Here is a 15,160-nt window from a genome sequence, read left to right on the forward strand (position 1 = left end):
TTCTTACCATATGTTTTTTTACTCCAAATGTTTTTTTTATTACCTAACGTCCAAGTGACTCTGAAATCTAGCTACGGCTTATGCAACACCGCTTATCATGTCCCTACTCAGGCTACAACTTTATAAGTTTCATAGCCTATGCCTACTCGTGAGTGGATTTACTCTTTATGTTTAAAGTTACTATAATTTCATGTAATTCATGAGTGAAAATTCTAGGCAAAAACACTCGCGACTACAAATGCACATGTAGTGCTGTGTGGTGGACTTCATTAGTATTTTTTTTGTACAATTCCCATCACTACAATGTTGCCAGATAGGTTTCCCGCGGCATCGAATAAATAGCCATTTTTTAAGAAAAATGTGCGTCTTATATTATATGTCTATGTGTGTATGTATATCTATATAAATATATGATATTTAACTACCATCACGCCGTTTACTAAAGGGATAGGCAGAGAGGATAGAATGCCACACTCGTCTGTCCTGACATCCTTTTTTCTTCTTCTTGTTTGCTTCACATCCATAAATCTCCTCAAACATACCTTCCGGCTACGTAAACTTTTGACACGGTCAGAGTTTAGGTTCTAATTGATCTGTGAACTCTTTTTTGGCCGTAAGATTTTGAGCATTCGATTATTTACATTCGTTTGAAAATGCCATAACCAGGCGAAACAATTGTCGTCATATCAATTTTTATGTCTTTTTTTTAAACAAAATACTACTTAGTAGACTTAAAATATCTGTGTTTGATTTTAAATACATAAAATATTTCTTTATTTGATTTTATTTATACAGATTTTGAGATTTAGTGATACAAGTCAACACCGATGAATACTTTTTTTTACATAAATTTTCTTCAGCTTTTGAGGAGCGGTTTGGTCGAAATTACATAAACTGCACAATCAGTCGTTCAATTAAAATCACAAAGGACCCGTTAGACAAAACGATAAATACTCAAAAGAGGTTCTTTGCGTAATAAATTATTTAGCATTAGGGGCTCCGAATCAACTGGTATCAGACAATGTAAAAACAAAGGGTCTTTCAATGGTCCCGATAAAGATCGGAACAAATTACATGCGGTCCCCAAACGGTGCCGAAACCCCGTACTTCTCTCTTCGTCCGTGTTCAAAGTCGCTTGAAGGAACGTCCAATTATTGTTAGAAGCCCTAAAAAGGTCCATTACATTACAATAATAAAATCTTAGCAAACCTGTTATTTGAGTAATATTTTATTTACGTGGGCGTAAATTTTTTTTAATAAAGCTTTTTTTTAATAAAATTTGACGCAATTTCTTTACATTCATACATATGACAAACTTATAATTTTAGTTTCGCAAAAAAAAAACGGAACTCTTGTGCTTGGAGAGCGACTTGCACTCAAGGTTTATTTTTTAATTTGATTAATGGTATAATAGTTTTATTCTTTTCTTTTATATACTTTTATGTACTAAGAATCGGAACAAATGATCTGCGATCTCCAACAGTGCTAAAACCCCTTACTTATCTCTTCGTCCGTATTCAAAGTCGCTTGAAGCAACATCCAATTATTTTTAGAAGCCCTAAAAAGGTCCATTACAAAACGATAATATAATCTTCGCAAACCTGTTATTTGAGTAATATTTGTTTTACGTCAGAATCGAGTAAGCGTTTAAAAAAATCATAACATACTTAGGATCGGAAAAAATTATCCATGGTCTTCAAACGGTGCCAAAACCCTGTCTGTATTTAAAGTTGCTTGAAGCAAACCTAGTTATTTTTATCAGCCCTGAAAAGGTCCATTACATTACAATAATAAAATCTTCGCTAACTAGTTATTTTAGTAATATTTGATTTGCGTGAGAATCTAGTAGGCGTTAAAAAATGTTTTCATTATATAGTATCGGAAAAATGATCTGCGGTCCCCAAACGGTGCGAAAACCCCGTACTTATCTCTTCGTCGGTATTCAAAGTCGTTTGAAGCAACCTCTAGCCGTTTTTCACAGCCCTGAAAAGGTCCATTACATTACAATAGTAAAATCTTCGCAAACCAGTTATTTTAGTAATATTTGTTCTACGTGAGAATTCAGTAGGCGTTTAAAAAATGTTTTTCTCAGTATATATGAAAAGGCGTTGTTACCCTGGCTGGTTATTAGGAAATTTAGCATATTATTAACTTAGCAATTAGCATATTAAATCCTTGCTTATTCAAGGTTGTAAGAAGATAACGCTATTTTCTTTAGCAGAAACATTGAAGTATTCTGTTTTTATTTGAACGATTTTCTTATTAAAAAACTTCATAAGTATGGTTGATAATAATATATACGTAAAATATTAACTCAGCATTTATTCGTTTTACTTGGAATTGATAGATGGTGCTGCTATGAGTTGAGAACTATGTCAAGTGCATAGTTTTTTTCACTTGAAAATAGGTGAAAATTCTTTGGAATTTTTTCACATATTGAGGACCTAAAATAACATCTTAATTTAGATACTTTCAATTTTACGAGTTTCTAATTATTTTATTTGTCAACAATACTGAATTTTTATCCTACGAATGATATATCAAGATATCTTAACTGAGTCTAAGCATATATTGTTTTTTGTCTTAAGCATTCCAGTTCTTACAACCTAATATAAATGGCCTTTAGTGATCACTTTATACGCTTGAGTAACGTCCACCATTTTGCCCGTTTTTAAAGACCCATATCACATTAATTTAGAAACTTGTATATATGAACTTTTAAATATTTTTTATCGTATGTAATTTGAAATTTTGATAGATGTGAAATTTCGACAAAAGATGCTGCCCAACTTACCAATTTATTAATACATGACCAAATTTTATTTGGGAGATAGTAACCGATATGTACAAGAAATTTGATCAGACTTATCGAACAAACTAATTAAAACGGCATTTTCCTGTCATAACATTATAAAAGGAATTATGATACCTGTGTAATTAGTGTCCACACTCAATGTCCTTAAGAAATTCTTCAAAGAAAATGTGTATTACCTATCAACCATGGACAATGAATACAAAGCCAAATTGACAGCACATCTACTCCCTATGCTAAGGGTTGATGTCGTTATATATGTACACACCCCAAATAAGAGTAATAAAGTCGGTATCAAAGAGCCACTGAATCCGATAATAAAAACTTGGTGTATTTTCATTCCTTCTCAGACACTTTTTTTATATTGCATTATCTTCATCATTCACCCTGTTGTTCGTCAATTTAAACCGAGTATATAAGTTTTCAGCTTCAAAATCATAAAACGTATTTATATATTTTAATCCGTTTTCTTCGAGGGCTACGATGGTTTATCATCGATTTAATATGAATTTTCCGATACAGATGAAAACTTAAATAATAGCTAAGACTCATTTTCTGTATTGAGCGACCAAGGGCATTTCGAATATTGAAAATCTTTAATAATGAAAATTTGGACTTTTGTATTCAAATGTTTTTGGATATGACGAAGTTGAAATGAAAGATAATTTATTTTGTATGGTACATTTAAAGCACTGTTTACTTTGTGGTATGGTTTTATTACTCACAGTTTTTCATTCATCGTTCACTTTGTATAATGCTACTTAAAATACCACTTTTAAGTGGCATTACTCTAGATAAACGATGAATGCTTAGAAAATTAGCAATAATGAGGTATTAATTCATTAAGGAATTAGGAATGACAAGGTATTAATCAGTCTTTATAAAGAAGCGGTCACCTTCGAAACCTGTAGACATTACAATTAAGTTATAATAAAATATTTATAGTGATTTTAAAACAATGTTACATTTTAATTATAAAATGAAAAAATCACAAAGTAAGTGCTTCAAATATAATTTATAGATAAAGAAATTGTTAAATATTTAAGATAATTTTATGCAGCATAGAGTCGTGGTTCAACTTTATGAAAAAAAAATAAAAGACTTCAAAAAATTATCCATAATTTTAATCTAAGCTTTATCTCTACCCAATTCATTTTAATATATGCATATTTATTTTTCTTGATCATCGCTCTCATTGGTTCGTTCATGTACACATATTCTCTGTTTTCAGTTTAGCAATTTCGTTTTCACTTTTCAATTAAGTCCTCTAATCCTTTTGAGAATTGTAACAGAACTATCAAATTGCACATTTTCAGCCACTTGACAGAACTGAATATGTATTTTGTAAACATGTATCACACATTAAAGACAATATTGATAGTAAGCAAGTTTACATTTAGTCGGGAAACCAAACCAAACCAATTCTCGGCTAAGAAACCGCAATGACATCGAAGATACATAGTTTATTTGTAATTGATGTTGAAATACTGTTGTTTTGAATCTCACAACCAAAACAATAATCATTTGGTTAAAAAAAAACAAAAGTTAACTAAATTAATTTTTAAGTTATTTCAATGAACAATCAATTACACTTTTTTACACAACTTCCTCGTCTTCTACTGTGCGTGTCATGTCAAGTCCCCCTGACGTCGACTATCACTTGAGAGTAATTGTCCTTGTCTTGGGCAGCTCTAAACAGTACCTCTATGATCCTGATCCCCATTCAATCTCGTACATTCCAAAATTACAATATATATATATATATATATATATATATATATATATATATATATATATATATATATATATATATATATATATATATATATATATATATATATATATATATATATATATATATATATATATATATATATATATATATATAATATATATATATATATAAATATATATATATATATATATATATATATATATATATATATATATATATATATATATATATATATATTTATATATATAAACAAAGGGCACTGTATCGAATTGACGCAGTGTTATCTTAATCATTACTTACATTAACGTGATCACTCCTGCGCTTCAAGGACCAAATACTTGTTCACAAATCTGGATTATCTCCGCTTAGGAATAGATAATAATAATAAAAAATTCTAAATTAACTGGTCAAATTATAACCTACTTAAAGTGGAAGACTGTAATATTTATTCAATATTACCCTGGACTGGTACCTGAAGCGGAGGGATGATCACCTTTCCTTCATGTGTAAACGATCAAGTTAACACTGCGTTTATATGACGCAGTGCCCTATGCACCATTGGGGTGCGGATAAGGGTTTTATTATTATTATTATTAAAGCGGAAGAAAAACACATATTTGTAAACAAGTATTTGGACACACTCAAAGTGCTTTATTTGCTGTTTATCGTCACTTTTTTGCTATTTTATTTTAATGTATTTATACCATAAAGTAAAATATCTCGTATTTATATTGAAAATATTTTTCAAATCTGCCAATGCAGTGAATCCAAACCTCGTTGTTTGTTTTCGTTCGAGCTGTGCTTTCGTACATTCCCGTATCACGGTTCAAGTGGTAAAAATGTTAGTTTTACATCAGCGCCAGCGCAACAGCCCTTCAGCTTTCTTCCGCCTTCGAACAATGCCCGGGGACAATAACGAAGGGTGCGCTCGAGGGGCGACCCTCAACCCTCGGCTCTCGACTCTCGACTCTAGACTCTAACCCCTCACGCCCCGCCACTCGTCAGGCTTTCTGAATAACAGACCTTGCTCAGGCTCACTTAGCTCGAGAGTAATGCTCGCCTCTGCATTCCGCACAGAGCCGGGCCTCGACATGATTGATTGATTGATTTCTAGAACCGTTTAAGAAAGAACGCCAGTTCTATTGAGAAATAACATAAGTTCTGAACGAGGATTCGTAAACCTTACTACTTAATTATGTATTTTGTTTATTTAAAATATTGTCGACTTTGTAGTATGGTAATATAACAAATTAATAATAATAAAACCCCTATCCGCACCCCAATGGTGCATAGGGCACTGCCTCATATAAATGCAGTGTTATCTTGATCGTTTACACATCAAGGAAAGGTGATCAACCTTCCGCTTCAGGTACCAGTCCAGGGTTATATTGAATAAATATTACAGTGAAAATATCACTTATATTTATTTGACCCCCCCCCCCCCCCCCCCCTGGGAATCGAACCCTTAATAACAAATTAATATAAGTAAATATTTCACTCTAATATTTACTCAATATTACCCTTGACTGGTACCTAAAGCGGAAGGCTGAACATCCTTCCTTCATCTTTTCTTGAAGTCTTTACTTTCTCAGCATTTATTTTCTATTTTACAATGGATAAATTTAAACGTCGTGTTTCACTCTCTCACGCTGCTCGCTAATAGTGTGTGAAGGAGACGTGTACCAGTGCTTACTATTTGTTATTTTGTATGTTTAAGACTTTTTGTTTCTCTATTAGTGTATTCATTAGTATATTAGATATTGTATATATATGACTGACCATCACGCCGCTTCCCCGCAGGGGTAGGCAGAGAAATCCAACGCTACACCACTCTGTCTTTGCAAACATTCTTTGCCTCTTCTACATTCATGCATCTCCTTATACATACCCGACGATTATTACGACTCCTGACCCGGCCGCTTTCAAGTATTTGACATACATATTGTATATATGTATTACATTAAAGGCATTAACCGTTCAATAAATAAATGTGTTAACGATCAAGATAACACTGCGTTTATATGATGCAGAGCCCTATACATCATTGGGTGCGAATAAGGATTAGAAAAAATATATAAAAAATTGTTCATATTCGTTTGTTAAAAATCTTGAATCTCCTTAGGTAATTTGCAAATTGATAAAAATATTGACACAACTACACTAATGTGCAAAGGTAAACAGCCGCAAGTTAAAAACAGTAGTTTTGAGATAAACGCGTTTATTGTAAACTTAAAGTGATGCTTTTCGCCAATACATGTATCAAATTAATACAATTTTTCGTCTACTTGGATAATGAATATCTCAATAAAGGCAAGAGATAGAGCAAAATCTGTGATTGTATATGATAGAAACGAGCTATAACTATGCTTTGAGCTGTGTTACGCCAAACAGCCGCAACTTAAGTTACGGCAGTTGCCTTTACACATTAGTAACACATTCGAATACGCGCATGTTTTTATATACACCTGTAATGGGTGTTTTTACCTGTTACAACTAAAAACATGTTTTTCTTTGAACACCTTATTTTATCACAATGGCAGCGCCATCTATTAAACTTAACAGTAACATACGCCATACAAAACATCGCTCATGGCAAACAGCGCGCTTCTTGACTTCTTGTTTTCAATTACATTATTTTTGCATATATTTTTTCATATTTTCCCAAGGATTGTGAAATTGTGCATTTGGAATTTTTGCCTTTATTTTCTTTATTTCCAATTTGACCAGACCGAGCTACAACAACGCATGGCCGGGTACAGCTAATTTTTAATTTAAAAAAGGATATTAGATTAATATACTGTTTCATTTACATTTACCCCTAGCTGAATGTTGCCGGAAATTCAATTTTGCCAAGCTAATTGGTTGGTTAGAGAGAATTCAAATTCGCGATAAGCTTAGCGATAGAGATGTATCCTTTGTAGTAAAAATGATGCCAAAAACAAATCCATTGTTGCGATTGTTGCGCGGTATGATCGATAATCCTGAAATTATCCGGAGCATTGATCTGTATGTTCCCGATAGTTACCTAAGACAGCGTCGGCATAGATTGTTTCACATTCCTATACACAGGACCGACCTGTCGATGGTTATGCCTGTAGGAAGAGCTACATTGAACAATATCACATTGGATATTGATCTGTTCCATGTGTCTGAAGGAGTTTTCCGAAGCGGGATTCTTCTACACGTTTAACAAGTCTTTTTGCCTACTTTTTAATTTGTTTTTTTTTTTTATGTTTACGCCTTAAATGTTAGTTTGTAATGTATATATAAATTATTGAATACATTGAATTGAATTGAAAATCCAGTATCAGCATAAGAACAAAAACAATAACACAAGTTTATTGGGATAACAAAATTTAATGCCCTACCAGAAAAAAATGAGGATGGAGAAAGATTGTGATAAATTCCAAAAATAAAAAAAATAAAATAATAATAATAACTCTTTATTCCAGCTTGACTAAGTGGTGGGTGCAATACTTAGTCAGCCATATCGCTCACTCCTTTCAAGAACGTCATCAAAAATCGTCAATTTTCAGTTGTGCATGTTTTCGGAATGCCTAGAAAATGTACTATATCCCAGCAAAAGAGGCATATTTTTAACTTAATATTTACTTGCTACAGGGCAGAAAGTGTTGTCTTTGCATTTTGAAGAAAATGTATTGTTTAATTATTTTTTTAAATACACTTAATATTTTTTAAATGGGGATAAAACCTTCAGGTTTTACCTAAAAAGATATGTTGCACAGTAAAAAGTTCAATAAGTGGCTTGATATTTATTTTTAATACATTGTATTATATTTTCAAACTTTAAAAACGTTCTCCTGAAAAATCAAGTTTTTTGATTTATGACGTTCTTGAAAGGAGTGAGCGATATATGTTATACAACATTTTTTTATACAATGAAATTAAAACTATTAAACAAATAAGAGAATGAAAGGAAAAAAAATAATAAATTTGTAGAGATGTAGATGAACATTAGCTCGCTGGTAAACGCAGCACTGTGCTAAAGTGCCGTCACATGTCCATCCCCCATCTGTGCTCCACAACCCGCTTTATGATGAGGTTGAAGCTCTTCATCAGCCTCTCCCGGAAGCCTGCCACTCGGTGCCTTAATAAAAAAGAATATTTGTCCATTTTCACATTAAATTTTACTGAGTAAATGGTATATGTAAAAGGAAATTTATCGCTTTTATTACTAAATTAATTTAAATACATACAATCACACTAACTTTTTTATTACCTGAGATTCAAAAATGGATGATTTTTAAGTAAATTCGACGCTTTTCTTACGTAATATTTTCTAGTTGGTAAAATCATGTTCATTAATTTTCTTTTCAGTATCATTAACTTCGTGACAGTACTGATTGACAACCCGTTTCAAAATGACAAAGTCGTTAGAAATAAAGATCGATTACGTACACTTCGTAGTTAATGCGTTATCTTTTCATAGTGATACCAACGTTGGAAAGATTCCAACCATTTTTTCTTTTATGTAATTAATTGAAATAATTATAAATTCTAGGAATTCTAGGAAACATGTCTTCTTCATCCTTTAACGTTCCAAGGATGCGACTCTAAAATTCAGACCTCATACGCGGTTTCAAAGGTCTCTCAATTTGATTTGAAATATGTATTATTCTTATTATTTTTTGACATCTCATCAAAGATGAAGAAAAATATGGAAGTCTGGGCATTTACGGGGCTGACGACCATTATAAGCTGGTTTAAGTGATCACTTTGCACACGTGTAACATTCACCAATTCTACCCATTATTGACAACCACACTACTCAAATTCTTGGAAGTTCTATATATAAGAACCAATTTAGAAACCTTGTTCTAGAATTACTAGAACTTCACTAGCCTATGACGCTCATGCATCTCCTCATACACACCCGCCGATCGTTTCGACTCCTAACTTGGCCGCTTTCAAGTATTTGGCATACCTGATCGTGCCAAGTTTTTCTCGGTCTTCCTCTGCTAAATAATTATCTGCTCTTTAAATAAGGAGAGCAATAGTTAGTCAAGGGGGTGGATTCTGAAAATAAAGGAAAAATGTAAAGCAAAGGTGAAGAATTTAAAAAAAATATATTATTTAATCATTTGAAATAATTGTTCGTTGTTCCAGGCTTGAAGACCATCATCAACGCACTGCTGCACTCCTTCAAGCAGCTGGCCGAGGTCATGACGCTGACCATCTTTTGCCTGATGGTGTTCGCGCTGTTCGCGCTGCAGGTCTACATGGGCGAGCTTCGGAACAAGTGCGTCCTCAACATGCCCGCCGAGAACTTCACGATGGGCAACATGACGGACCACGCGTGGAAAGAGTAAGTAGATAAAAGTAATTTATATCATTTTTTGACATCTCATCAAAGATGAAGAAGAATATGGAAGTCTGGGCATTTACGGGGCTGACGACCGTCATATGCTGGTTTAAGTGATCACTTTACACACGTGTAACATTCACCAATTCTACCCATTATTGACAACCACACTACTCAAATTCTTGGAAGTTCTATATATATGAACCAATTTAGAAACCTTGTTCTTGAATCACTAGAACTTCACTAGAGACGTCTATTGGTGAGATGTAAAGAAGCTTTTTTATTAGTATGTGAGGTCCGAATCCTGGATTATAATCACACACACGAGAAACGCCAGAAAATACCATTTTCATTTTTATTATTTTAACTTATAATTTATATCATTTCCTTTAATTTCATTCGATTCGGCAGTCACTTTATGGTAAAATCAATATTTTTTAATTTAAGTTTTACTTGGTAAATATCACTATTTATTAAAATCTTTGTGACACGGTTTTTCATGCATTTTTTTTCTTTATTTTAAATTCTTTTGCATTAATTATACAACATAATATAAAATACGAATACAAAAAACACATATAAAATATAGTAAAAAAAGATCCCACAAAGGCATGTGTAACATTCACCAATTCTACCCATTATTGACAACCACACTACTCAAATTCTTGGAAGTTCATATATATATTCAGTATATATATTTATGAACCAATTTCGAAACATTACATTACATGTTGTAAAGAACATTTCCTTTGTTTCCTCATTGAAGTAACGTATCGACATAACATAGCTTACGTGTGTTTCCGATACAATATAAACTAAGCAATTTTTCAAGCCTTCTCGAAGCCAGGGAGGTCCAGATGTGAGACGCTATAAGTAACCACATCGCTACACCAAGTTGGCCACTAAATCTGCTGCACTCTCCCAAGTATTAGTTCACATTGTGTTCCCTTCCATATTGTATTCTGCGTTCTGTGTTTTGTGTTCGCGCCACGATATTGCGGCAACAGATGATACCGTAGTGTTCTCGAAACTTCCCAGTTTACCGTTTTAGGTGTGGAATCCATTCACCGACCCCGTTCTAACGGCCGATAATTTCTTTAACAATATTTTATTTTATTTATTTTTGTTCCATTTATGGCTAATGCCTCAAACAATATTAACCTGTGGAATGTACCATGTGGAATAATTTTTTGGATACAAATTATTTATTTTTAAACTAATCAGATTAAATATCAACATTTCGAAGACATTGTAACTGCAGACAGTTGGTGGAATTTCATTTTGAATTGTTGGGTTATATATCCAAAATTAAACACGGTTATTGGATATCGCTCACTCCTTTCAAGAACGTCATAAATAAAAAAAACTTGATTTCTCAGGAGAACGTTTTTAAAGTTTTAATATAATACAATATATCAAAAATATGTAAATATCAAGTCACTTATCGAACTTTTTACTGTGCAACAGATCTTTTTAGGTAAAACCTGAATGTTTTATTCTCCATTTAAAAAATATTAAATATATTTTAAAAAAATAATTAAACTATACCTTTTCTTCAAAATGCAAAAACAACACTTTCTGCCCTGTGGCGGGTAAATATTAAGTTAAAAATATGCCGCTTTTGCTGGGATAAAGTACGTTTTCTGGGCATTCCGAAAACATTTACAACTGAAAATTGACGATTTTTTATTTATTACGTTCTTGAAAGGAGTGGGCGATTTGCCACGCACGGAATCGATGAATATTGTTAATTTGAAATAATCACTAGGCCCGAAACGTGGAGCCATACACTATCCCAAGGTTGGGGCGGTACGCACGGAAAGCTTAACAAAAATATGTACAATAACAATTGAGAATACACTAATAAAAATCGTTACTTACAATTATCATCACTATCATTCAATAGGTTTAATACATTACAATAGATTTTCAAAACAATTCGTCACATAAACGACAGTTACACACTAGAAAGAAATCTGGGAAGACTTCCAGATTGGTGCAATAAAAATGAACTTTATCTAAACTCACAAAAATGACAAATTATGAGATTCCATAAGGACAAAGAACCAATACTTTTTAATTACTCTTTCAACAAAGCATACCTAGAATCAGTATTAGAAATAGAAGATCTACAAGACATTCAACACCAAACTCAGCCTTCTATCGCACATAAACAAAATAACCATGAAATGTATGAGAATGCTCGGTTTCATAAAAAGAACTGCTAAAGAAAGTATTAAAATGGTATTACACAAAATGAACGATGAATGATAAGGAGAGTGTTATATTACCATACCACAACGTTAACAATGCTTTTAAGATACAAAATAAACTACTAAATACACTCAAACTCTTGTATAAACGTTAGCAAGGAGTCAATTGGAATAAATAATATACTATTAAAAATCATCCCTATCAGCGAGCAATGAGAGAATGAAACGCAACGTTTAAATGTTCAGAAAGTACAGACATCAAAAAGGATAACGATACATTAATATACTCCTAATATAATATAATAATCCCATGGATATTACTAGCAATTTAATTTAGAACCTTCGTGTACTTTTATGATTGATATTACATTTGTTTGGGCAAATAGTAATAACAAATATTAATGGATAAGACGATAACTGTTTATGAAAACCATCGTTTACCTGCGTTTTCCGAATAATCGTTATGGTCTTTAGTTTAAATTAATTTCCTAAGCTATATCGGGTTGTGGTCTCGTGGTTAGTGCTGCGAACTCTTAGTCAAGGTTACTGGGTTCGAGCCCACTCACAACCTCATACGTATTTTAGCCTACCTCAGCTTAGGCCTACAGTAAAATATGGAATTGAAATATTTTAGTATATACTTATCTTTTTAAAGAAAAAAAAACTGTAAGTTAAAAAAATTCTGGAAAATAAAATGGAAAAAAAATATAATAATGATAGATTATTTTAAACATATAAAATTAAATGTAGGATCTCACATACTAATATAAGAGTTTCTGCTTAATAAAAAGCTTCTTTACATCTCACCAATAGATGTCTCTAGTGAAATTCTAGTGATTCATGAACAAGGTTTCTAAATTGGTTCATATATATAGAATTTCCAAGAATTTGAGTAGTGTGGTTGTCAATAATGGGTAGAATTGGTGAATGTTACACGTGTGTAAAGTGTTCACTTAAACCAGCCTATGACGGTCGTAAGCCCCGTAAATGCCCAGACTCCATATTCTTCTTCATCTTTGATGAGATGTCAAAAAATAATATGATTTTTTTAAAAATTAAACAGTTGTATAACCACTTAAAGAGTTTTATTTCATTACACACGACTAGTTTCAAAAACTACAGTTGTTTTCATCAACTTGTGATTTTCATTAAAAGTACAAGTAATGAAATAAGATTTAATAAGTGGTATTATACAAGTGTTTAATTTTTAGAATAATCAACATGTCATTCCACAAGTTGATGCCGAATCAATAAATTATATAATAATGGATGGTTTGATCCTATACGACAAATGAATGTTATTATTGATATCTCAACAGAGACGAAAAACAACGGGAATATAAACATACGGCAGCCATATGGACACCTTGTAATCGCGACAATTATATTGAGTGTATACAGATGTCCGCGTCCAAAGTGTAGTGGTTAGAGCTAGAGGCTACCATGCTGGAGATCTCGGGTTCGATTCTCAAGAGGATCGAAATAAATATTAGTGATTTTTCAGTATAATATGATGATGGACTGGTACCTGAAGCGGAAGGCTGATCACCTTTCCTTCGTGTATTTAACGATCGAGATAGCACTGCTTCTATATGATGCAGCGCCCTATGCACCATAGGGTGCGGATAAGGGTTAGAGGAGGAAGTACACATATATTCCCCGAGTGTTTTTGAGCATTTACAGAGCTTATGATCTGTTATTGGAGGATGTAAATTGTTGCAGTATTGGATGAGTTTAAATAAACATTCTCAAGTATTGAAGGTTGTATTAGGTGAACAGAAAATTAAGCGCTTATCAACAGATGTCGAATGCAAATAAATTACACTTCTATCAACTACGATTTATTCCTACCCAGCTGTCTGAATTTCAGCCAATTTCAGTGTGTTTTCGTGTGAGAATGCTAGCAAGTAATTCAGTTTCATGTTGCCCGATTTCGCCTTAATATTGGCAAACCAAAACATCTCACCATCTGAAATTGGCACAACATACCGAAACACACAAGTGACAAAGGCATTAATTATAACCGCGAATGTGAGACAATCATTTAAACATTGAGTTACTACTAAAAGCAATCTTAGCTTGAGACCCATACTGACAAGATTACTAGAATATGTATGGCTTAAATACTTGTATAAGACTATTTTTGAGTTTATGAATTTAAACACGACTACTTTTGAGAACTACAGATGTTCTCATCAAAGTAAATGCAAACAAAAACTAGTCGTGTTTACATTAATAAACTCAAAAGTAGTTTTATACAAGTGTTGTGCTTTTATTATTAAATCGTTTTGTGGTACATACTGCTATAATAACATATCTGAAGAAACGTGCCGAAACTGGAATTAACAACCAAAAATATTAAAAATGCTTAGTGACAGCAGCTGTCAAGAGGTATGCTGTCAGCCATGAGCTATGTCACGTTCAAGAGATGGTACTACTTTTGCGATAAAAAGATGTTTAAAAAACACGTTATTTTTACGTGGCATCTGTTACATTTTTATTTCTATAGATTTTCAAAGCAATCGGTGAACAACTTAAGGAGATTTTAGATTTTGAACAAACGAACATTTATATTTTTATTCATATACTATAGATATATTAGGAGCTAGAAATATGCAAATCGTAAGCAAATTTGTGCCCTTATTAGTTTGAAAAGTTTTAAATGATGTGTGTATGGAGAGTGTTAATTAATATCTATCACAATCTAAACCTAATCACACCCCAATGGTGCATAAGGCACCGCATCATTTGAACGATTACAAAAAAAAATATCACAATATTTAAACAATTTAAAAAAAAAAACAAACAAAAAAATCAAAATGCACAATGCACAAAATTTTATTTTTCAAATTTATGGTATGGTATATGTATTTATGGTATATGGTATACATGGTTCTCATTTGGTATTATTGGTCGACAACGGTAATACGCTTAGGTGCCTTAGTTTTCAGTTAACAAGACGGGAAAGTTCCAGCTTACTTCGGCACTAGTTCCAGTTTGTATTATTAGCGCGGTACAGCGCTAGCACAAAAATGTACGTTGTACGTACGGCGTGTACCCATTCTGCGCCACCTTTA

General features: G+C 32.6%; 1 protein-coding gene across 1 annotated transcript in view; it reads left to right on the forward strand.

The window, feature by feature from the left end:
- NaCP60E (Na channel protein 60E) overlaps positions 1–15,160 on the forward strand; it is a 153,353-nt gene that overhangs the window by 84,843 nt on the left and 53,350 nt on the right. Inside the window, exon 3 of the mRNA XM_088267409.1 lies at positions 9,675–9,873. Within this exon, the coding sequence (XP_088123535.1) occupies positions 9,675–9,873 (199 nt within the window). The remainder of the gene's footprint in view (positions 1–9,674; positions 9,874–15,160) is intronic.

The sequence above is a fragment of the Brachycentrus maculatus genome, unplaced genomic scaffold (genome assembly GCF_059751285.1).
Source record: "Brachycentrus maculatus isolate JH-2025_06_01 unplaced genomic scaffold, ASM5975128v1 h1tg000294l, whole genome shotgun sequence".
Classification (NCBI taxonomy): Eukaryota; Metazoa; Arthropoda; class Insecta; order Trichoptera; family Brachycentridae; genus Brachycentrus; species Brachycentrus maculatus.